General features: G+C 37.8%; 2 protein-coding genes and 1 long non-coding RNA gene across 8 annotated transcripts in view; 2 read left to right on the forward strand and 1 right to left on the reverse strand.

Annotated features, from left to right (window-relative positions):
- The first annotated feature begins 2,735 nt into the window (after positions 1 to 2,735).
- On the forward strand, positions 2,736 to 14,709 carry mat2al (methionine adenosyltransferase II, alpha-like). 4 transcript variants are annotated; one of them, XM_020707460.3, is made up of 10 exons: positions 2,761 to 3,009; positions 4,579 to 4,725; positions 4,880 to 4,957; positions 7,893 to 8,015; positions 8,089 to 8,201; positions 9,576 to 9,719; positions 11,496 to 11,714; positions 11,795 to 11,977; positions 14,217 to 14,350; positions 14,426 to 14,709. In XM_020707460.3, the coding sequence occupies exons 3-10, from the start codon at positions 4,885 to 4,887 to the stop codon at positions 14,526 to 14,528; spliced, it is 1,092 nt and encodes a 363-aa protein (XP_020563119.1). In that variant the 5' UTR covers positions 2,761 to 3,009; positions 4,579 to 4,725; positions 4,880 to 4,884; the 3' UTR covers positions 14,529 to 14,709. The 4 variants fall into 4 exon arrangements, with proteins under 4 accessions (XP_023816140.1, XP_023816138.1, XP_020563119.1 ...); XM_023960370.2 differs by lacking the exon at positions 4,579 to 4,725 and having other exon boundaries at positions 2,737 to 3,009; XM_023960372.2 differs by lacking the exons at positions 4,579 to 4,725; positions 11,795 to 11,977 and having other exon boundaries at positions 2,736 to 3,009.
- A 1,106-nt stretch (positions 14,710 to 15,815) lies between these two features.
- zswim6 (zinc finger, SWIM-type containing 6) overlaps positions 15,816 to 24,583 on the forward strand; it is a 54,760-nt gene continuing 45,992 nt past the window's right edge. Inside the window, exons 1-4 of one of the 3 annotated variants that reach the window (XM_078956048.1) lie at positions 15,816 to 16,086; positions 16,825 to 16,845; positions 16,931 to 16,982; positions 19,321 to 19,410. In XM_078956048.1, the coding sequence (XP_078812174.1) occupies positions 16,042 to 16,086; positions 16,825 to 16,845; positions 16,931 to 16,982; positions 19,321 to 19,410 (208 nt within the window). In that variant the 5' untranslated portion in view covers positions 15,816 to 16,041. The remainder of the gene's footprint in view (positions 16,087 to 16,824; positions 16,846 to 16,930; positions 16,983 to 19,320; positions 19,411 to 24,583) is intronic. The other 2 variants (XM_078956049.1, XM_023960366.2) reach the window with 2 other exon arrangements.
- Positions 18,803 to 19,453, reverse strand: LOC144996500 (uncharacterized). The gene is made up of 2 exons (XR_013659437.1): positions 19,315 to 19,453; positions 18,803 to 19,034 (listed from the first exon to the last, which is right to left on the reverse strand). It is a non-coding gene; the product is annotated as an uncharacterized LOC144996500 (long non-coding RNA).

Here is a 24,583-nt window from a genome sequence, read left to right on the forward strand (position 1 = left end):
GTGCAGATCCACAGAACTAATTATCATATCTATTTTTGTTGGTAGCATGAGTTTGGCTTTCACATGGAAAATGCTGAGTCACCTGCAGCTTCTGACTTAATCCTCACCGGTCACAAAGAAATAAACTGCTTGACTTTCTCAGATGTTCTTCCCCACTTGGTGAGAAAGGTTTCAAAATGTTCTGTTTTAGTTCAGAAGCAAAGAGAAAAGGGAAGTAAAAAAGCATTGGCAAGAGGAAGAGGAATTATTGAAGTTTGCACGGTGCAGAAAGTAAAAAAAAAAAAGAAATTAAAGACGTGAACGGCGTTGTATGGCCCTCAGGCTACATTCCCCGCCCTCGGCTGCTACACGCCCCTCACCCTTCCTATATTCATGAATAAAAATCACTTCTTTTCAACATAGTGGCTTTTCTGTTGGTTTTATCTCCATAGCAACCATTGTATGTTTTGGTCACCTTGGGATGACGAACAGGTCTATATAATTTTTAGAGCCATCGGCAAAAGTACATTTTTTTATTTCCTTGGCAACGCAAGTTTTTGTTAACCACGCCCACAATCCTGATACGTTTATATCCTGTCATATTGTTTTGATCAGCCTGAGTCAACGATTCATGTATGACATTTTCAACATTTTCAGCAAAAATTGTGCAAGCAACAGGAAACGCCACTTTTGCTAGCTCACCATGCTATTAGATCAGTGTTTTTCAACCTTTTCTGAGCCGCGGCACACTTTAAGCTTAAAAAAAATCCCGCGGCACACCAGCATCCAAAAATGAAAAAAAAAGGAGAAACTCATAGTCTGTATTGATCTACAGCCCCTCCACAATCTCACATGCATTTTTGTGATAATTATTGCAGAAAAAGCTGGAAGCTGCAGCTGTTTTTCTAAAAGATGCAATAAAAGTTAAGTTAGAAGATTTAAAAAAAAGTTTGAAGTGTGTTCGTTGTTTTCAAGACGTTTAACAACAGAACTCCTTTTACGCTGTCACTCTCACAACCCAATGCATCATGGGAGATGTAGTGCATAAAAACGGCCGGCGGAGATCGCTTTTCGGAGCTTCATGGTTTTGTTCACTTGTTTCACGGTCTGATACCGGATTCTGTGGAAAGCTACACCGCTAAAGACGAGCTTTAGCTGGTATTTTTGTTAGAACTGAGCGACTTTACGAGCTAAATCGGGACAAGGAAGTGAAGACTTTAACCACTTCTGATTGGGCAGACTGATGACATGTGATTAAGCCTTCAAGAATGATTGGTGGAGACAGGTAAAGGGGCGGGACTTTTCCTAAATACAGCCGGAGCTGCAGCTGAATCGCGCTGCCGTCATTCTTATCAAAATGTCTTTAATAAAATAAAATAAACGCAAAGAAAAAGTATTTTACGATCTTTTATATTCCTAACTCCTCAGTGTTTTATCAGGGCCTGTTTGGATGAACACAGAGCTGATATCCTGGAGATGGGAAATGTTTTTAGATCAGTTAATGAGGGCAATTTCCCACGGCACACTGGTTGAAAAACACTGTATTAGATCCACAACTTCTAAAAACAACTTTTTTCCCCCGAATAGCTTCCCAGCGATGCTCAAAGAGTAAAGATCGATCGAAATCCCTCAGAGGAGTTTACATTTGTAAAGGTTCAAGATGGCAGCCTCTTCTCAAGGTCAAAGGTCAACAAAACTTGGGCGGTATTTGTAGACTTAAGATGGTGGCGTGCGTTCAAAATCCAGTGAGAAAGTCACTTGAACAAAAGTTTTCTTTTCCCAAATTGTGTGAAAATGGAAAAATTGCCATATTTCCCACAATAATTTTAATTAATTTTGAAATATTTTGTTTGTGGTCCATTGGGGGTTTTGGGGCTCATTCGTTGTTTAACGGTGTCTCCTGATTTGTTAACATTTGCCCTTTTTTTTTTTTTTTTACTTTTTTGCTGAACATATGTTCATATTTAATTTACATAAAACTTTATTGACAATTCAATATCCAGAAAAAATGCAAACACCATTAGTACAAAATACATAGAACCATTTACAATGAGAACTTATCCAACTTTATTCCTAAAAAACATGTTCAAGAGTATTTTATAAAGAAAGACAAAAAATAATATAAACCAATAAAGGAATATAAAAGAAAATATCAAAACATGGATATGCCATTTGAAGTAATACTTTTGCAGGTTCTATATAGTCTTGGCTTTGATCATTTCTGATTTGTCATTTATAATTTTTCTATAGACACAAAATATTTTTGCAAGTGTGCTCCTTCGACATGATTTATGATTAGGGACCTTTAGGGATTAGGGACCTTTCCTAATCACTTTATCTTGTTAATGTAAAAATTTGCGTTAAATTAGGATTACATAGATATGTTTTCTCAGAATGAAAGATTGGATCATTGGGAGAAAAAAATCCTATTTTTACAAATTAGTTAGTGTAACATTTTCCCCCAACATGCTTGTGAGATTTGTTTGTAAATTATTCTAAAATATAGAATAGTAAGGATATGTTACCAAGGTATGTTCAACACTTTCTCTATTTCCCTGACAGAAATAAAACTTTCTACAGATTTTTTTGGGGGGGAGGAACAAAATATTTACTTATTTATTAAAAGTGTGAAATATTTTTTTCAGATTGTAATCTGCGTCGTGATTTCCGCACTCCTGTCCTGCAGGTGGCAGTACTGAGCTTCAAGTATCCTGTAATGACCGACGCTAAACAAAGCACGATGCTACAGCGACATCTAGCGGTTGTTCGCTTTAACACGTTCAGCCATGACAGCTGCAGTAAGAAAACCTTTCATGTCGGGTGGATCGTCGTGGGTTAAAAGTTTGAGCGGAAGTTGGGGTTAATCATTGTCTCATTAAAGCGGTTTCGTCTCATGAAAGCGGATTTCGTTTCCTTCGCCAGCATCGCCGGTAACGTTCCCCGTGGAGCCCAAGATGAACGCGAGCGGCGGATCCCGCGGCGGGAAGACTTTCCTCTTCACGTCCGAGTCCGTGGGAGAGGGACACTCCGGTACCGAACCGCTTCTTTAAGTTCAAACTCAGAAACCCTTTTGGGGTGTTATGTCTGTACATGTTAAAAAAAAAAAAAACTCGATCATAATTTGCACTTTTATTTTTTTTGTTTTTAGAGGTCGAATATTTTTGGGAGTTTTTTTTGTAAAAATATAGTGGAGAAAAAAAAACAAAAGAGAAAAATGTAAAACTTTTTTTTAAAGCTTAAAAAATTAATAAAACATAATATTTATGCATTTATTTGTAACTTTTTTTTGTTTTGGAAGCCTTTTTTCTACCCTTGTTGCCTCTTTCATAAGCAAAAAAGTATTATTTCTGAAAACATTTGAATATTTAATAAATAAATTTAATATAAATAAATGTCATTAAAGAACCATAATGGAACATTTTTTTATAATGATATGTTCAAATACTTTTGGCTGATGCACATTTTAATCCGAGTTATTTTCATTTTAACACTAATTTCTCTTCAGGGTTTAGAATAAAACATTTTTTTAAAGCATTTAACCCTTTTATTCTGTTTATTTATGAGCTGTGGTTTGTTTCAAAAAGTGATGAACATCAAAATGAAGTGAAATCTTTTACAATTGTTAAAGTTATTTAATTTCAGAACATCGTAATCCCGTTCTCTCTAACCATCTTCACACCATCACAATGATAGTCCGTATACGCGACCTGGAATGAGCGTCAAGCTGATCCAGAATCAGCGAAGGCGACTGCTGAGTCAGATAACATTTGTCATAAGATGGTCAGTAACCATAGCAACGGGAAAAAAACATTGGTTCTGTCCAAATTCCTACTTATCGAGCAATCTCCATTTTGTCGGGGGTTTCGAGTCAAATTGGAAATTACCCAGAAGTCTGTTTGCATAAAAACCAGTGTGCATCGATGCTCACTAGATTAGAAAATATGGCCCACAGTGCATTGCGTTAGAACGATTTGTCATTAGAAAAAAAAAGTATGTGAATGTATTTTTTTATAAACAGCTGCACTATCATCAGAACGCTGTGGATTCATAAATAATCTTTGTAAAATGTTCCTATTTATTGGGTTTTCACTTCAACAAATACGTGGCGACATGTTTTGCGATTAAAAAAAAAAGGAGTTAGCATGTGTCCGAATTACATTAAGACCCCAGACATTGGATCGTCCTGGTCTATTTAGTCTTTCAGGGGTTAGGAAGTAGTGAGGGAATCAACCATCAACTGTATGAAAGGACTGGACTGAGTGACTCCTCCCACCTGGTGTTCCAAACAGGAAGTACCCACCAAAATCCCATAGACTTCTATAGAGAAATAAACAGCTGTTACTCAGAATAACCATTCTTTCTCTGATAAGTTTTTTTGAATCCTCATTTTTAATGCTTTTCCCCCCCTGTAGTTCAAGTTATAAACTGACCAATCAGATGCCCCGATTAAAGAAGGTGGAGCCTGCTGGCCGCCATGTTCAACGTTCAAAATGTCTATTTGACAGATTTAGTGCTTTCAAGTGGTTAGGGGTCCTGATGAATGAGAGTGGTTGCCGTAGAAACGTTAACAACTCGCTTTCTCATGACATATGGCGACAGAAACGGCGACTGACTCGACTTCGTGGGTTGGAGGCGGGCGGAAATCGCTTTCTGTGGGTGACGTCACACTCGCTCGGTCCAGTTCGTAGATGCGGTCAACGGAAGAACGGCGGAACATCTGAACATCTGCTTCAGACAGACCTCTTGGTGTGTTTTTCAAAAACACATTGAAGTCCCACCGAAGGCTTGAATTTGACTCGTGACCATTAAAATAGCTAATATTCATGAAGGACTGCTGCGAACAGAGCTGAGCTCAGGAGAACCTGAGGATGTTGTCATCGTGTTTCCTCCATGTTCACAGATAAAATGTGTGATCAGATCAGCGATGCTGTTCTGGACGCCTACCTGAGTCAGGATCCAGACTCTAAAGTGGCCTGCGGTGAGTTTCTGCTTTTATTTTTCAGGTTCCTGATAAAAATCCTGCCGCGATGAGCATGGATGTAAATATGTGGGAATTACATCATCCTTCACAAATTCACATGATGGTTTCTCAGATCGTAGCAGCACTTCGGCGATCTGGAGCTTCGGGTCGCGGGGCTTCGCGCTCCGCTATGCTTAGGCGGCTGCCGACAAAGCTAGTCGCAGGGAAAGTTTCAACAAACCGCCGTGCGTCCGAAGGAGGACCGCAGAAGTGCTGCTACGTAGTCCTGAGAAGCTGTGTAAATCATCAGAAGTTCAAAACCGTCACAAAGCCGTCTCCTCTGCCGCTAACACAAAGCTACACTGCTCCTAGCATGAATGTGTCTGTTAGCAGCCGGACACACGGAGAAAGCAGTGAGGTCATCGCCCCGCCTCCCTTCTGGAAATGCTAAGTGGAATTGATATATGCGACAATGTTCGCAGGGTGGATCTAACAATGAAAATGCAATCCCCTATTTGCATTTTCATTTTAATTATGACACAGAATAAGCGGTTTTAAAGTAGAAAAGGAAAAAAGCATTTTGAAGTATTGCTTTTTTCATTTGAATTTTGAGTCATTTGATGCAGCTACATTTTGAAAATGAAAAAGAATTTCTGTTAATCCATTTTAATTGTCAAATTAGACATTTCTGAACGAATTTTGCTACACAGAGAACTTTTTGAAAAGGAAATGTCAAATACCATTTTCTTTATCATTTTAATAAAGTGACAGAATAAGCGGCGTCGAAGAAGAAAATGAAAAAACATTTCTGGTTTTGACTTTTATTTTTAATTATGCTACAGAATCGTTTCTATAAAAGTTAAGAGAAGCTTGAATAAAAACTCTGCTTTTTATTCTGAAAATCCGATTTTAACCAAACTTTTGAAAATATATTAAAACTTTAAGCGGATGTCCAACATTTTTGTTTTTTATTATTCTGATTTGACTTTCTTCTCTGTTTGGACTGGACTTGTATGAAGTTGCACACATTTTCAGGTGTGCAGTTCATCTCAAAGTTCATGGATGATTAATAATTACCAGCAGTCGACCTTTAGCTCAAAGTGATCCACCGTGTCAGATCTGTTCTCCTGAGCTCTAGATGTTCTCAGCTCCTCCTTAAAGATGATCAGACCAACTCAGCACGCGTGATTCTGCAGAATCCACCTTAGACCAAGATGAGGAACATTTGAAACAAACAGAAGCAGCTGCATCTTCCTCCTGGTAGGACTGAGGAAGAGCAGCTAAACGTCCTGCAAACGGGAACAAATGACACGACTGAGTGTCAATATGAACGCATTTGTAAAGTAAAAGTCAAATATAATGTGAAAACATACGTAAAAAAGCAAACAGCATCTAAACAACGTGTGGTTTCTGCATTTATGAGTCCAGACGTGGGCAAAAACAGACTCTTTAATAGAAAATTCACCAACACCAGCGGTCACTGAAGTGATTTTAAAGCAATGGATTCATAGGGCCACCATAAAAAAAGTGTTCAATATATATATATATTGAACAAGTTATGTGGAAGAAAAAGTCTCATTTGTATGAGAATAAAATTGTAAATTCTGCAGAATAGAAGTAAAAAGTTTACAAGAACAAAGTCGTACGACAAAAAAATCAACAATTTATGAGCAATATATGAAAGTCATAAATTTACGATAAAAAGTCAGTATTTTATAAAATATAAAGTAGTATAATTGTTTGAAAAAAATTGTACCATAAAATAATATCAACAATTACATACAAACATCAGATAGTTTTAATGTAAGATCTGTTTTTTTGTATTTGTCCATATTAGATAAAGTTTAAAAAAATTAGGAAAAATTCATAAATTTACAAAAAAGTCCAAATTTTACAAGAATAAATTTGTACATTTATGAGGAAAAGTTGTACAATTATAAAAATAAAGTCAACCAAACAAACTGTTTTTTTATTTACCTTATTTTCATAAAATTACAACTTTCTTTAAAAATAAGCAGGACTGGTTTCTTTTAAAATTACAGCTTTTTAAATGATAAATAATAATAAATTATAATTTCTTTGATTTTTTTTTTTACCTAATAATTTTACGACTTTTTTTCATAAATGTATGACTTTATTCTCTTGTATATATTCTTGGTGGCCCTAATACTCAGTTGTAATTTAAACTGAGAAATATCAAAAACAAATGTATAAAAGAAAATTGATTACGTCTATTTGAAAAATTACATTTTAATGAAAATTAGGTAAAAATTGAGAATATATGATCATTTAGTAGTTTTAAAAAAAATATTTTCTATGCAATCACACAAAGAACTAACACATCTCTCGTAAATATATAAAAGGATCATAAAATTGTGATAAACCTGCACACAGATTTTAAATTAGCATTATATTATTTTGCTTTAAAAACCTGTTTATTATTTTAAAATATTAATTTTTAATCATGTTGACTATTATTACAATTCTATGGCTCGGATGTCAAAATCCATATTTTCCCAAGTAGCTTTGTTTTTATTTCACTTTGACTTCTTTATTTAACGATGAGCTTTTTCAGCAGAGTGAGTCCGTCTGTCAATCAAGCACAGAAATGTCTGCAAAAACGGAGAAGCTCTTTTGAACCTCATCAGCTTCCTTCCTGTTTAAAGTGCAAAGAGAGAAGCTGTGGATCAGCCCAAAACCTCTGACAGAGAAGACGAGGAGGGCTGTAATGTGTTAATGTTAATGCTCAGGATTTTAGCTTTCATGAGCCACACAGAAAGTTAGTAGAAAAAAAAATCCATCTTATTCTACACTTTTCTTCTCTTTTGTTTTTCTTGTGCCTTGAAAACTAACGGAACCGTCCACACAGTGCAGGAATAAAACGTCATGATGGTGTTTGATCTGATTCCCCTGAAGCCTGCTGTTAAGTCTCTGAATCTGTCTGTGGGTGCAGAGTGTGTGGCAAAGACCGGCATGATCTTACTGGTTGGAGAAGTGACCTCCAGAGCCAAAGTGGACCTCCAGGCTGTGGTTCGAAACACCATCAAGAAGATCGGCTACGACAGCTCCAGCAAAGGTTTGCTGTGGGCCTCTGATGGATCATGACTCTGGAAAGAGTGGCTGCTGATTTCAGCCGGACGTCTCTGCAGGGTTCGACTACAAGACCTGCAACGTGCTGGTGGCCCTGGAGCCGCAGGCTCAGGAGATATCTGACTGCGTTTTTGAAGGCAGGAACCAGGAGGACATCGGGGCCGGAGACCAGGTCCAGTTCTCTTTTATAAACCTCTTTGTTTCAAAAAATATCACGCAAGATAAACTTTAGATAAGTCAGTCTTTTGTCAGAGAAAAACCTTCATGGTCCGGTTCTAAAATCGTTCATCTGCTGAGGAACCAACCCTTGCAAATGAACCCTGGTGTGACCCTTGTGCAGACCAAAGAGACCACATCAATCAGCGAAATGAAAATGAAGGAACCCTGTGACGTTTCCAGGAGTTTGGTCTGTGGGAAAAAAAGCAAACCAAACTAAAAATAATAGCAAAAATAATAATAATTCATTTATCCTTTTCTGTTTGCTGCTGGAGCCTATCCCAGCCACTTATGGGCGAAGGCAGGGGACGACTCTGAACAGGTCGCCAGTCTGTTGCAGTAATAATAATAATAATAATAATAATAATAATAATAATAATAATAATAATAAAGAATTGGGAAAATTTCCTTTAATTCCCAGCTCCAGAAATGCACAAGTTTAAAAAAAGGAAAACGTTCTGTGAGGAGATGTGGAGCCATCAGCAGACAGAGAACCCAAACGAGTTGTTGGGACACAGAAACGATCAAAAACATGCCACCATTTTGGAACAGTTTTTAGGTAAAATATGAAATAAAACAAACTCGCCCCGGGATTTCGTGATCACACTGTCAGGATGCGGCGTGGACACAAATGCAGGACGCAGAAAATCCAAAGAAGAGTTCAACCCCATTAACCCCTCTGACCAATCCTCTGCCTTTTGGCCTCTCTAGGCATTCTGGGTACTGTAGTCATATCAAGAGTCCATCCAACATAAACGTCATCAGTCCAACCAATCAAACGTACTTTTACATCCTCCTGACGTTCATACTAAACCAGTTTGATAAAAGATCTGATGATCTGTTTATGAAGATGTGGAACCAAAAACACTCGATTGACTGATTGTTTTAATTTAAGCTATTTCAACAGAAAAACAAAGGAAAAAAACAATTAATAAATATAGTCCTGACAGCAACTTTTGAAAATATAAAACGATATATCGCCGAAACAATTTTTTTCCTAATACACCTAGTAGATATAGTACATCTATTTGAAATATTCATAAATTGATTAGAATTTTTTACAATTGCAATGTATTCAAATGATTTTATTAGCAAGCAGAGATCCAACAGTTGAAGTCAAAGTCATCCTTCCAGCTGAAACAGATGTTTTCTAATAATGTCTGTATTGTGAAACTGTCTATGATGCTGGGATAAGCGATGGACTCCAACGACACCAAAGGTTAAGTTTAGACAATCCAACACATTCGGAACCTAAACTTTATTTGAGGTCGTCGCCATTCGACTTTCCCACCGCTAGCTTTTCCTCTGGTGTGGCCGTTTATATCTTCAGGGCTTGATGTTTGGCTACGCCACAGACGAGACGGAGGAGTGCATGCCCCTGACCATTTTACTGGCTCACAAACTCAACCACAAGATGAAGGAGCTGTCGCGCAACGGAGACTGTCCTTGGATACTGCCAGACTGCAAATCCCAGGTGAGAACCTCTAGATCTTCTTCCACACTGTTTAAGACTATGGTTGTGTCCGAATTCCTTCCCTACTCACTATAGAGAGCGTTCGCCATTTTCTAGTGCTGTCTGAATCTACAATTCTAAAATCCAGGGCCCTAGAAATTTCCCAGAAGTCTCTGTAAAAAACCTGTGTGTATCTATGCTCACTAGATCGGTAAATATAGACCACAATGAATTGCGTCGGAACAATTTTTGCTAAGAAAATGTATTTAAATGTATTTTTTTTTAAATAAACCATCAACGTTTTTATCTTCAGAAGAGAGTGGACTCATAAATAATTGTCACAAAACGATCATAGCAGTCAGATTTTAACTTTGCGAAATCAATGACATCATATCCGGCGTTTAAAAAAAAAAGTAGTGAGCGTGGTGTCCGAATTGCTTTTAAAATTCAGGGCATTGCATAGTGCCGCACTATACAGTTTTTTAGTAGTTAGGGGTTAGAATTCGGACATAGCCTATATTCATGCTGTTTTCAGGACGTCCCCTTTTACTATTTTTTTGTTTCAAATGCAGACCTGATACACTCGCCTCATTTTTTCAGCAGGCTCCTGGCTGTTTAAAAAAAAAGTAGTTTATTTGAGAAGCAGCTTTGTGGCAAATTCTGCTTCATTCTGAGATGTTAACACAAAGCTGGAAAACAGTCTAAATAAACAAAACGCTTACAGTCCAGCAAAAATAAACTGCATCCACCGCTGCCTTGTAGAAATGCCTCTCAATTATAGGAGAATACTTTTATAACTAGGGCTGTCAAGCAGTTCATTTTTTGATAATTAATCGATTGTTACCTGTAATTAATTAATCCGTTTTTTTTGTTTTAAGCTAATATTTTTTTATTTAAGTTTTTGATGGTAAAAGATCAAAACTTGATGAAATGTGTTATTATAACAGACATCCAACCTATCTTTTTACACCGGCAAAGAACACATAAAACAGAAGTGCTCTAATTTACCACAGCGAAAACAGTAGGAACACTTTTCTGAGCAATCTAAAAAATGATTACCATGAACTTCCTATAGATACCAGAATATATACTGTATGTTGTCATAAGTCATTCAAAATTGTCTGCTTTAAAAAAAAATGTAGTAACAAGATTTAAGTATTAATAATTAATTTAATATTTATTGTAAGAGACCATAGTCTAAGCGGGATATTAGCCTTTAAGGTGTGCATTATCAGGAATGAATGGACTTTGTGGAGGCAATCATCAGACGCCATCATTAATTTATGATAACGAACACTTCATTGAGCTTCATCCCTTACATAATGGGTCAAAGTTGTGGCCTTATGGCTTTGTTTTGGGTTTCCAGACGCACATTGATGACATCACAGCAGTGACAGGCGCACACTGCAAGACGCGGTTTCAGTTCAGATAAAAGGTTCATGCAATGAAACAGTTGGACATCTGGATGTATATTTGAGAACACAACATTAACGCGATAAAAAAATATACAACGGACTAATTAATCACGATTAACGTGGTAATTTGACACCTCTATTTATAACCAAAAACTCCTCCAAAGTATCTTTGATAAATCCAAAATTTCATAGTGTTACTCCTCTTAAGCAGCACAACAGACACACTTATGATGTCAGGGAATGCTGACACTGCATTTTGCGGGCTCTACCGCCACCCTGTGGCTGCTTTGGCTCATTACAGAGTTTCAGAACAAACATTAATGTCTAAAGTTTTGCTTTAAATCAAAAAGAATAAGATGTTTGAAATGTATTTCCTCCACAGGTCACTGTGGAGTATCGAGACGATGCGGGGGCCATGGAGCCCCTGCGTGTCCACACTGTGGTCATCTCAGTCCAGCACAGCCCTGACATCAGCCTGGAGGAGATTCGACACAACCTGATGGAGAAAGTGGTGAAGGCCGTCATTCCCGCCAAATATCTGGACGATCAAACCGTCTACCATTTGCTGCCTAGTGGGAAGTTCCTCCTTGGAGGCCCTCAGGTTTGTAACCAACTGTGGATGGAGATACGTTTTTTCTGACACAAGTGTTGAGCTTACTGTGGCGGTTTCACCCCAAAAAGGGCGATGCGGGACTCACGGGGAGAAAAATCATTGTGGACACGTACGGCGGATGGGGTGGGCATGGAGGCGGGGCTTTCTCTGGAAAAGACTACTCCAAAGTGGACCGTTCGGGGGCTTACGCGGCCCGCTGGGTGGCCAAGTCTCTGGTGAAGGCGGGACTGTGCAGGAGGGCCCTGGTTCAGGTGAAAATGCTGCTGCCATGTCCTACAGTGCCCTCTAGTGCTGATCTGCATGTACAACTAATTTAAATCCTCAAAAATCGAATGCTAATTTTCTACTGTCTGCTTTTGATCGCATATTTGGGTGTTTTGGGTTGGGCGACATATCGCTGCCAGTATCAGTATTGGCTGAAATTTGCATTATTTAGGTTTATCTGTATTGGCCCCGACATCAAAAAATCTACCAATATTCTTCTGATTGTTTTCAGAAACACTTTATTTTTAAAATGTAAACTTGTTCCTAACAGATTTGGAAGCTAATGTTTGCAGTCCCTGTCAGTAATTGACTATTTGCAGGTAGATTAGTTATTTTTGATAGAGATACATGCTGTTCCTAATAGATCAATGGGGAGCGTATGGTTTACAGCAGTGTTTTTCAAGCTTTTTTGAGCCACGGCACACTTTAACTTTGACAAAAATCCCGCGGCACACCAGCATCCCAAAAAAAGAAGAAGCAGAAACTCGTAGTCTGTTTTGATCTACAGCCCCCCCCCCCGACAATCTGACGCGCATTTTTGTGATAATTGTGGCAGAAAAAGCAGGAAGTTGCAGATGTTTTTTCTAAAAGATGTAATAAAAGTTAAGTTACATACAAACTGTATGTTCGTGTTGGTTTCAATCCGTGTAACAAGTACGACTCATTGTACGCTGAGGCGCTGTCCCTTTAAGCCAATGCATCATGGGAGATGTAGTGTGAATACTGCGAGAAAACGGCAGAAAGACTTGCGTCTCTGAGCTTCATTGTTTTGTTCACCTGTTCCACGGTCTGATACCGGATTCTGTGGAAAGCTACACCGCTAAAGACGAGCTTTAGCTGGTGTTTTTGTTGGAAATGAGTGAGTTATGAGCTAAATTGGAACAAGGAAGTGAAGACTTTAACCACTTCTGATTGGTCAGACTGATGACATGTGATTAAGCCTTCAAGAATGATTGGTGGAGTCGTGGAGACAGTAAAAGCTGCGGGACTTTTCAGAAAACAGTTATAGCTGCAGGTAAATCGCGGTGCCGTCATTCTTATCAAAATGTCTTTAATAGAATCAATTAAACACAAAGAAAAAAAGTATTTTATGATCTTTCATATTCCTAACTACTCAGTGTTTTATCAGGACCTGTTTGGATGAACAAAGAGCTGATTTCCTGGAGATGGAAAATGTTTTTAGATCAGTTAATGAGGGCAATTTTCCACGGCACACTTGACCATCTCCCACGGCACACTAGTGTGCCGCGGCACACTGGTTGAAAAACACTGGTTTACAGTTATGTCCAATATTCAATAAATGCTTTCAGATATATTTATATGAAGGTTTGAAAGTGATACTTGTTCCTGTGAGATCCTTTGCTGTATGTTGAAAAGGTCAAGTATGATGTGATCATCCAGTAGAAGAAAAGTTGTGCATTTCTAAAAAAGAAACAAAAAGAAAATCTAAACTTCGTGTTACTGTAGACACTTAAGTATCGGTGTCGGCAAATATCGGCTATTGTCCACAGTTGCAGTAGGAATATTCGTATTGGCAACAGTTGCAGGAGAAATATTGGAATTGGCAACGGCTGCAAGAGAAATATCGGCTATCGGCCACAGTTGCAGGAGAAGTATTGGTATCGGCAACGGTTGCAGGGGAAATATTGGTATCTGCAACGGTTGCAGGAGAAATATAGTCTCTCTGCCACAGTTGCAGGAGAAATATTTGTATTGGCAACGGTTGCAAGAAAAATATTGGTATCGGTAACAGTTGCAGGAGAAATATCGGCTATCGGCCACAGTTGCAGGAGAAATATTGTTATCGGCAACGGTTGCAGGGGAAATATGGGCTCTGAGCCACAGTTTCAGGAGAAATATTGGTTATCAGTATTGGCCAGAAAAATTATATCAGTCCATCCAGACAACGTCTGCGTTTGAGGCCACTGTCTTTACACGATGGTAGTACATTTGTACATATCCACTATTGCAGGGACGCCAGCAATGAACCGAACCGTTTCTACTACTTACCCTAAGCGTCAGATCTTCACAGCTTCGACATTTTGCACCAAGCTTCTTTCAACAGTAGGTGGCGGAGATGCGCTCATTAACAGTAGAAAAAGTAAAAGCAGAAGCCCCTCCCTGCTCGTCCAGTGTGAACACTAAACAGGCGTTCTTGCGCTCGGTGTGTATGTAGCTTTAACCCCCAAAAGAATACTAGTGTCCCTTTTTTTTAATGTCCTTCAGATCTCCTACTCGATCGCGGTAAGCCACCCCCTGTCCATCACCGTCTTCCACTACGGCACATCCTCCAGGGACGAAGATGAGCTGCTGCAGATCGTGAAGGACAACTTTGACCTTCGGCCTGGAGTCATTGTGACGTACGAAACCCTTTGACTTTCCTCTCCCAGAGTTCAACGACCCGTTTCTGCATCTCCGTCTGTCGTTTTTCACAGAGAGCTGGGACTGAAGCGGCCAATTTACCAGGCCACCGCCTGCTACGGCCACTTCGGGAGGGAAGAGTTCCCCTGGGAAAAACCCAAACCTCTGGTGTTCTGATCCACATTCCTGCGACGTCATGAACCAATCAGGAGTTTATTTTGAGGATCGTTCCATGTTTTTTACAACTGTTTTAACCAAGTTAAAATGAGAAAATTATATTAAAACGATTTATTTTGTAATATTTAAGCCTGACTGTGGAAAAACATGCAGTAAAAATGGCTTAAAGCTGTGAAATCTGTGCGGTTGTCTGGTGAGAATTCCTGGTTGACTTTCAAAATCATCAAAGTATTTTAATTTTTATCATAATTATAAAGGAAAAAGTGAAAGATCTATACCAGAACAGCTTAGTCAGTTTACACTTAAACATTTGGGACTTCTTAAATGTTAAGTCAAACAATGAAGAAAACATATTTTTGTGGATTTACTCAGTGGTTGGAGTTCTCGGAACGACTTCGATGGCGGTCCGGAAATTGAAATGTTCATTTTTGTACTTAAAAAACTCGTCCAGCTACAAAATCCCACCAGAAATCAGCTCTCACCTCAAGCCTGGTGGGGATTTTGTTGCACCCAAGTACTTAAATCCACCTATAACTAATGTTGCTATGGCGACAACAAAGGTCAGCAAAGTCGACAGATTTCTGATTTTAGGACACACAAACCCAAATTTTTGGCACGGTTTACGGAAAAAGAGGTGTTGAAGGTTTCCACTTTATTGTAAGGAAGGATAGTATTTAACCCTTGATAAGCCATGGGGTCACATTTGGCTGCGTTTTTTTTTTTCTTCTAACATGTATTTATTTTATTGAGGTTTTTTTCTTTTCTTTTGGTTGTTGTTAGTTGCTACTACCCAAAATTAACCCCCCAGAAAATTGTCAAATAAACTTTAAAGGCCAAACTGATTTATTTTATCAGGTAAGTCTGACGCAGAGGCTAATAAAACAAGTCTATTGATTTTCATTTTTAAGTTTAACCTCCTGTAATTTAAAAAAGACACGGTTGAGATTGTCATTTAATTGTAGTTTTAATCACTGTTATATATAGTGATATAGTTTATATATATATTAAGGAAGTTACAAAAAAAGAGGCTCCAGAAAGTCGTATGCGCAAACTTTCAACTTAAAAAAAAGAGGAAAACGAGTCATTGCCATAGCAACAGACGTGATTGACAAGCTTCGAGAAAGCTCCGGTAACAATGCGTTCAGGGACCCTCGGAAATGACATAATGGTATGAACTACTTTCCTTGCATTTTTACTTAAGCTGGCATTGGGCGTTATTCAGTAAAAACAGAACGTTTCTCCGCTACGTTAGCGAGTTGCTGTTCTGTGGCTGAGAAGAATGCTCGATTGTTGGGAGTTTCTGATTTAAAATCGACCCTTCCTGGATCGACGCCGTGAACGAGGCTAACGAGCCACACCTGGCGCGAGCTCACGTGCAACAAGTTTATCAGGCCAAAACTGAGGAAGATTTATCCTGAACCACAACATCATGTTTTACTTTAGTGCTGCACCTGTAGTTTATATAGGCAGAGTACAAAGAAAGCAGAGTATTAGAAACTGACGTCATGAAAAAATGAAAAATAAACGGATATTCTGCAGAAAAGTAGAGACTGAAACGGTAAGTTTGGAATGAATAATATGCATATTCACATTTATTGAAATTCTAATAAGAATTTTCAGTTAAATTGCAAAAAAATTTTTCAAATTGCCACTAGGTGTCTCTGCTCACTAGGGCTCCTCTCCCTCACATCCATCACACTGGCTACTGTTTCCATTTAAGATTGTTTGTGGTTTGTTTAGTTTTCTCATTGTTTTACATCTTTATGCTGATCAGACTTATGTTTTTGTCCCAGTTTCATATTCTGTATGCAGTTTTATTTATGAGACCAAAAAAACATTAAGTTTGTTAAATTGAATTTGAGATCTAGTATTGAAAGACTGCAAAATGAATGAATAATTATTTCTTTATTATAAAATGACACTATGTTAAAAATGTATGGATCAAATCTGAGACAGTGGGTAAATAAGGTGGGGGTTTTTTCTTGAACATTCATATCAATATTTTTGCATCTCAAGCTAACGTTGTGAGCAGAAACCCAAACCCAACATATGACAATTGATACTATCTTTATCTCATATATAATCTTGTAAATAAATAAATATGTTGCAATTTTAGTTTTTACCCCTTTTTTTTGTTAATTTTCTCTCTTTGATTTTAGTGGGTTAAAAATGATGATAATAAATATATTCCTGTGTGTAGCTTTTTACATCCCTCCTCTCAGTACTTCTTAATCATCACTTTCTCTGACATTAATGTGAAATAATCCATATGAATTCTTTTTGTCTATTGTTGTAGACAACAGATCAATCTGCACCAGTAAGTCACTTGATTTTGTTGTTGCTATTCAAATGACCACATAGTTATTTTATAATCTTGCTTTTTTGATTCTTTTTTTTTGTAGAAAATTATCAACTGCTTAAACTACAGATACAGATTTGCAATTAAATGTGAAAGTAAGTGATATTTTGAACTATTTTAAGCAGCAATTTGGTGGTTAACAGATAGATTTGGATTTGAACAATTCTATGTTTTTTGTTGTTGTTAGCTTTATGGAGTATAATCAATCCATTTCTTTACGCTATGGAAGATTGAATAGAGCTTTATTTTAGGAAAACATTTATTCTTCTGTTCATCTGTTCACATCCATCTGAACAGATGAACATCCAAGTCCACTAGACGTACCTGGAACGGTCGTGAAAACCACAAATTTGCGTTTGCATCTTGCAAAAATCACACACGATGGCGTAAGATTTACTTAATGATTGCGTATAAACTACGTAAAATAGACTCAAATTGTGTAGTTCTCAACCAACCCAAAATTGTTTGCGCACATCGATGAATGACGAATGCAAGAAACACTTATGACTGACGTATATCACGCATGTGTCATGAGAGACTGAAGTCTCATACGTGGAAAATGTATGTAATGTAATGTGACTTGTAGGGATGGGTATCGTTAAGGTTTTAACGGTACTACTACTCTTATCGATACTGTTTATCGATCCGGTATTTTAACGGTACTCTTATCGATACTTTGTGAGGACGAATAATAAATAAATAACAAATGAAGAACATAAAGTGTTGTATTTCCTCATTATGCAACCAAACTGTTTTTTTTTTAACAAAAAATTTTACTTTAAACATGAGAATGTTCCAGACAGGGTACTTATTTAATTATTTAATCTAATTATGTTTATTCTTTATGAGCGTGATGTTTCCTGTGATCTTTTGTCCATTTTCCACAACCTTGAATAGACTTTTCTGTCTGTCAAACACCAGAGTTAGGATTGAGTGAGATGATGGAAACAAATTCACTTTGATGCAGCCTCCTTTCTATTTATTTATTTTTGTTTAAATCCAGTAAACCCAATAAATTATATTAATTTTACGGATGACAACTATCGTTAGTCATTCATTATTATTAAGTATTAGGAAGCAGCTGATAGTGTGTCACGGGTCTGGAATCATGAGCGGTGAATCTAAGCCCCGCCTCTCTACCTGTTTGTTTTGTGTAGAACACGCCCCCCCAGCGCGTTCTACACAAACAGCGCAACATACGGTCATCGTAGCAGCAAGGTGACAGGATGGCAGGGACTCCTTGACGCAAACTTCATTAATTTTACGCAGAAACGGGTGTTCTTAGTCTAGGGTCGCTCACGTGTCCCCTACGAGACTGTGTGTGACGTGTGTGTTTGTGTGTGTGCGCGCGCAGCACGTGCTGTCTGAACAACAGCCCCGCCCCCCGTGCACACAAATAGACAGACAGAGCTCTCAGCTTCAACGAGAATACCGAAATTAATATCATCATTAATTAACGGAAAATTGACTGACTTGGTGAGTGAAATATGGCAGATAACGCTTGTGGGACACAAAAAAAAAAAGAAAACGAAAAAGTAACTTCTCCAGCACCGATAGCAGAACCATTCAGGTCAGATCTTAACGATACTGCGGTCTTGAAGAACGTGGCCCCGGGGCTGGTTCAATACCGGGGCACGGTACCCATCCCTAGTGACTTGGCCTTGATTTATTTAGTGCAGTCATATATTCTTGTCTTTTTATTTGTAAATTTAATATAGGTATAAATATTTTCTGTTTAAGTTGCTTTGAAGTTGCCAGAAAACAAAAAAAACCTTGTGGTTACGGGATAAACAGTGTTTGGCCCCTAAATGCTTTGTTTTTTGAATGAGCTTGAACCCGGAAGTCAGTCGAGGACTGGAAGGACTAGATGATATTTTTAAGCATTTTTTAAAAATAACTTTACATCTTGTAAACATTTGCTTCAAACCTCATATATTTTCTTCATAAATGGTATGAATGCAGCATCTCTGCAGGTGAGGTCTGAACGTTTTAAAGGTCTACACATCCGATCTTCGGTTCCTGCTCCACTGATCCTGACATTAGGATTCAACCCGGCGACCGCTGCAGGCTCAGCCAGCAGATTACAAGCAGCTCCAAATCGGAAGCGTAATGACATTTCTGGGCTGGTTACAGTGAGACAGTGGGACCTGTGGGGGTAAACACAGAGGAAGCGGTGGCAGCTTTCAAATGAAACATCACAGCAAAATGAATATCAGAAACACACAAAAAAAGATTAGTTTGGTTCAGTCAGTGAAGGAACCGATTGCCTAAATCACTAGAAAGTGACAAAATAATGAATATATTTGACTTAAAATCAACCGATATAAAAACAGACGTTGATTTTAATTTGTTCAACAGAATCATTTTTAAAAAACAGGCTCAGAAATAAATGATAAAAATTGCTAAAAATAAAAATATTATTTGTACCTGCAGATGCGTGGAGAAAGTTCTGTAAGATGACAGAGAGCAGCACAGAGGCTGAAAAAACATCAAGAAGAAGCTTTAGTGTCCTTCAACATCCAGGTAGGACATTATATAGGCAGCAAAAAGCTGTTTGGTTCTGAATCTCTCCCGGTTAGACCTGCATGTGACAAATTCATAAAGAAAACAGTTTTCATTTCAAAATGGCAGGTTTTCTGTTAGTTTTATCTCCATAGCAACCATTGAGTTTATTGGTCGCCTGGGGGTGACGAACAGGTTCATGTCATTTTTAGAAGAATCGACAAAAGTAAACTTTTACGTTTCCTCGGCAACAGAGGGTTTTTTGTTAACCACGCCCACATTGCTAGTGTGTTCATATTGTATGTGATATCGTTGTGTTCAGCTTGAGCCAAAGACTAATGTATTACATTTTCACACGATTCTGATTGAAAAATGCGCGAGCCACGTTTTCGTTATTCAAATTCAACGAACTTTATTTTCCACGTTTTGTTCCAAGTAGCTTCCCAGTGATGCTCGAGGAGTCATGAGGGGATGATAGATCAAAATCCCTAGGAGGAGGAGTTTTATTCTACATTAAAACATCCTGAGGTCAAAGGTCAACGAAGCTTCAGTTGTGGTTATAGACTTGACCTGGTTTTTGAAGATTGCTCAATGAAAAGTTGTTTTTTTTTTCTCTCACATATGCCACAAAATGGTGTGGAGTTTAATTATAATTGGCCGGCGAGATCTTATCAAATATGCATAAAAGCTGTCCCGCGGTACATACTGTCCCGCTAATACTGCAAATCCCACAATGCTTTGCTAGGTCGTTGGCGTGCAGGCAAGCGCTCCGTTTTTCTGTTGACAGTTGTTGGCAGCCATGCTCCAGTCACATCGGACACATTCATTTCACCCTCCACAAAAATGGCCAAACTGAAGATGGCCAACGGGAGCTTTAAGACGGGACGAGGCAGATTATCTGTTCAGGAATATGAAGACAGACCTGTTTGTCTTGTGTGGAGCAAACTTGGCTGTAACGAAAGAGTATAACATAAGAAGACACTATATGAAAAGGTTCAACATTACAGTTGCAGTTAATTTATCAATGAATATTGACTCTACTTCACTACTTCGTTCTGGAGTTTGACACCCCTGTACTATAAAGCAGTGTTTTTCAACCAGTGTGCCGTGGGAAATTGCCCTCATTCACTGATCTAAAAACATTTCCCATCTCCAGGATATCAGCTCTGTGTTCATCCAAACAGGCCCTGATAAAACACTGAGTAATTAGGAAGATGAAAGATCATAAAAACCTTTTTCTTTGTGTTTATTTGATTCTATTAAAGACATTTTGATAAGAATGATGGTACCACAATTTAGCTGCAACTAAAGCCATTTTCTGAAAAGTCCCACCCCTTTAACGGTCTCCGCCAATCATTCTTGGAGGCTTAGTCACACGTCATCAGTCTGACCAATCAGAAGTGGTTAAATTCTTCACTTCTTTGTTCCAATTTAGCTCATAAAGTCTCTCAGTTCCAACAAAAATACCAGCTGAAGTTCGTCTTTAGCGGTGTAGCTTTCCACAGAATCCGGTGTCAGACCGTGGAACAAGTGAACAACACCATGAAGCTCAGAGAAACGATCTCAGGCTGTTTTCGCACTGCATCTCCCATGATGCATTAGGTCAAAGTGACAGCATCTCGGCGCACAATGAGTCTCTCCTCTTAACGTCTTAAAACAGCAACAAACACACATCAAACAGTTTTTAAATCTTCTAACTTAACTTTAATTCCATCTTTTAGAAAACACAGCTGCAACTTCCAGCTTTTTCTGACACAATCATCACAAAAATGTACGTGAGATTGTGGAGGGACTGTACATCAATACAGACTATGAATTTCTCCTTTTTTTATTTTTGGATGCTAGCGTGCCGTGTGTTTTTTTTTTTTTTTTTTTTTTTTTTTTTTTTTTTTTTGTCAAGGTTAAAGTGTGCCGTGGCTCAAAAAAGGTTGAAAAACACGGCTATAAAGTATCGGATCGGGACCGGATATCAGCAGACTCTCGAAATCAAACAAATCAGATCAGGGCCACAAAAACTTCAATCAGGACGCTTCACGATGAGACCAAGATTTAAGATGGAACCCTCCTCACTTTTTCAGAATAACGTCTGACAGGAGTTCAGCATTTTGGAGCAGCAGACGAGTCTGTTCCTATCAGGAGTGACGGTAAAGAAACTTTCGTTAATGTTTTGTTCTGTTTTTGCCCTCAAACCCCAGAGAAGAAGGAAAAAAAAGCCCTCCGTTCCCTCCTGGGCTTCCTCCTTTTGATCACATCACCTTGGAATCGTCCTCCCAGGAGTCCCTTTGTCTATGAATGCTAATGGGATCTCTGCCTGTTAATAATAAATGGCCACTGATGAAATAATAAATTTCTAATGTTCTCCTCCTCTCACTCCCGTCTTAGATGAGTTTATCAGGACCTCCAAACACTTTCAACTTAATTATTCAAAATACTTAAAAAATTCATACCATCTTTTTTTTTGTAGGGGGGGGGGGGCATCGGTAAGCCTGTATAAATTTGGAAAAATGGTCCGACTGAAATATTCAGCGGTTCGCTGGGCGTTCATTCATTTTTTAGATGCTAAGAACACATGGAGGATGAAATGAGCTTTTTTTTTATTACTGCAACATAATTTCTAATATTCAGGGCAAAATCTCCTCCTGCATTTATGTTTCATCACGTTTGGGGATAGGATGGAGGAACTTAACAGTTGTTTGTGATTTTTATTCATTTTTTCTTTACCCCTGCAGCTCTGCAGTATGTCAAAAAAAATATAGATTTAGGTATCAGAAGTTTCCATTTGGGGATTTTTTTTTTTTACAAAAATGTCATCTCCATATTAATGTTTAACAGCCAACAAAATATGAAACAGCCACACGGTTCTGGTCTGTAATATGAGCGTTCCTCTGTGGATCGTTTCCGCTCCGCATCATCACCGAGGCTTGTTTGCTGGATTATTAAAAAGCAGAACAAACAGGGAAACTGTTTTTTTTTCTCTGATTCCTTTAACGTCGCTCCATCACGCCTGTTGCTGCATCGACCCGAGGGATCAATTCCATCAGCACAAACCCGGACGGATCAGATCAGATGGGACAGGCGCTCTAAAAACGCCTTTGCTATCTTTGGTAGAAGTCCTCGGTGATGCGGGAACTTTTGGGGGAGGATTAATAACAGTTTAAAACTCATTTGTGTAATTGACAGGAACGTAAATGACGAGGAGTGAGGAAATGATGGGCTCAGAGACGTCTCCCAGTCTCAAATTAATTTAAATCCCTGACATGCCCAGAGGTTCTGGGTCACAGTTTTCTTCTCGTCTGTCTCCTTGTCTGCCCCGTTTCACCTAAAAACAGGAGTGAACAGATGCGTTTCCATTCAGGGCTGTGTCCGAATACTCCTCCCTCACCCCTCAAGACTATCCAGCGCCCTGGATTTTAATTTAAATCCGAGTCGTTCAAATTTCCTTTTTTCACGCATTTACAGAGGTAAAAATCCTCATCAATATGAACATTTTGCGAAAACTAATTAAGAATCCACTGCATTCTGATAATAAAAACTTTGAGAATTTATTTTAAAAAAGCCTTTACAAACCCAAATTACGATGAGGGCCAACAAAAAAAAGAGAAAATTCGATATTTAAAGTTTTATATTCACGAGAAAAAAATCGTAAATTTACTTTTTTTTTTCTTGTAAATTTACGAGAAAGAAAAGTCATACATTAACGCATGAATTTACAAGTTCTAAATTCATGAGAAAAAACGTATACAATTTTTTTCTTGTAAATGTATTACTTAAAATCTCGTAGATTTTATGAGGAAAAAAACGCATACATTTACGAGATTTAAAGTTGTAAATTCACGAGAAAAATCTAGTAAATGTACGATTTTTTTTTTTCTAGTAAAAATCGGGGTTTAAAGTCATACAGTTACGATTTTTTTTTTCTTGTAAATTTACGACTTAAAATCTCGTTGATTCATGAAAAAAACACGTGAATTTGCGAGATTTGAAGTCATAAATTTATCTTTTGTTCATTTTCGACTTAAGAGCTTTCAATTAACGAGAAAAAAACTCGTAAATTTACGATTTATTTTTTTTATTTTTTTTCTAGTAAAAATCGAGGTTAAAGTCATTCACTTACGATTTTATTTTTCTTGTAAATTCACAACTTAAAATCTGGTAGATTTATAAGTAAAGAAACGTGTAAATTTACTGCACTTATTTTACAAAAGATGTTTGATGCAATTTTTAAGCTTTCAGAGAAAAGTGTATCATAACACTTTGAAAATTTTACTTTAAAAACTTTAAAAAGTTGAAATGACATGATATAGACTGCTTAAGGTATGCGATTACTTTTGAAAAAAATCATCTGTTACATAATGGAAATAGCTTCACTTCTGTCCCAGCGATTGGCACATTTTACACTGCCTGTTTAGGTGGGCGGAGTTAACTGTAGTCAATATGGCCAACCCAATTCATGCTTTATTCTTGCCATTCAGAATCCAATGATTATCAGCCTTCAGCTGTAAAACGTCTCAATGTATGCATTTATCTATACATAGCGCCCTAAAGTCAGTTGAAAGACGTCGATTTCGAGTAATTCAAATGGAAATACTTTTTTTTTTTTTTTTTTGTATTTGGGTTGTGAAGTGTTTGTGTTTTTCTCTGCAGATTTTCCCTTTCATCTGCCAAATAACAAAACTCAAAAAGCACATCACTTCCTGTCTTAAATACTAAACACGGCTTGTTTTTTTTCCGTTCAATGGAAAGTAACTCCACATGAAAGAATTATACTTCCTGTCACTGTAATCCCTTTGAAAACTGCACTTTGTTAAAAGTAAAAAGTGTAAAAACGGCACCAATAATCTGTGAGGATATATTTAAAATAAACACACAAAAAGCATCATTGTTGCTATAGGGTGATCTGCAATCCACTCGATTACAGGGTTCACTTTGATTTTTTTTTGTATTTTTGTAACCCATCAAATCCCCTGAAAGCATAGATTAAAACATTTATTAACATGCTTCACTTGATGAATTATATATTTGGACGTCTCATTTTAAAAATGATGATCATATTAATATTATTATATGGGCACTGTAGCATGAATTATTAACAGTTATGCTTAAACATGAAGTCTAGACGGCACGCTGACATTTTCAGCTCGTCACAAAATATAACGAATCAAAGAGTGAATCTGTTGTGACAGACCGGGATGTT

This window comes from Oryzias latipes, chromosome 12 (genome assembly GCF_053564925.1).
Source record: "Oryzias latipes strain Hd-rR chromosome 12, Olatipes_Hd-rR_3.1".
Taxonomy (NCBI): Eukaryota; Metazoa; Chordata; class Actinopteri; order Beloniformes; family Adrianichthyidae; genus Oryzias; species Oryzias latipes.

Bases quoted from the DNA above. Each gene is read 5' to 3' on its own strand.
- mat2al (XM_023960370.2), top strand. From the start codon at position 2,934: ATGAACGCGAGCGGCGGATCCCGCGGCGGGAAGACTTTCCTCTTCACG. The intron at 4,958-7,892 runs GTGAGTTTCTGC...CTGTGGGTGCAG, and splicing joins AGACTCTAAAGTGGCCTGCG to AGTGTGTGGCAAAGACCGGC. The intron at 11,978-14,216 runs GTGAAAATGCTG...AATGTCCTTCAG, and splicing joins GCAGGAGGGCCCTGGTTCAG to ATCTCCTACTCGATCGCGGT.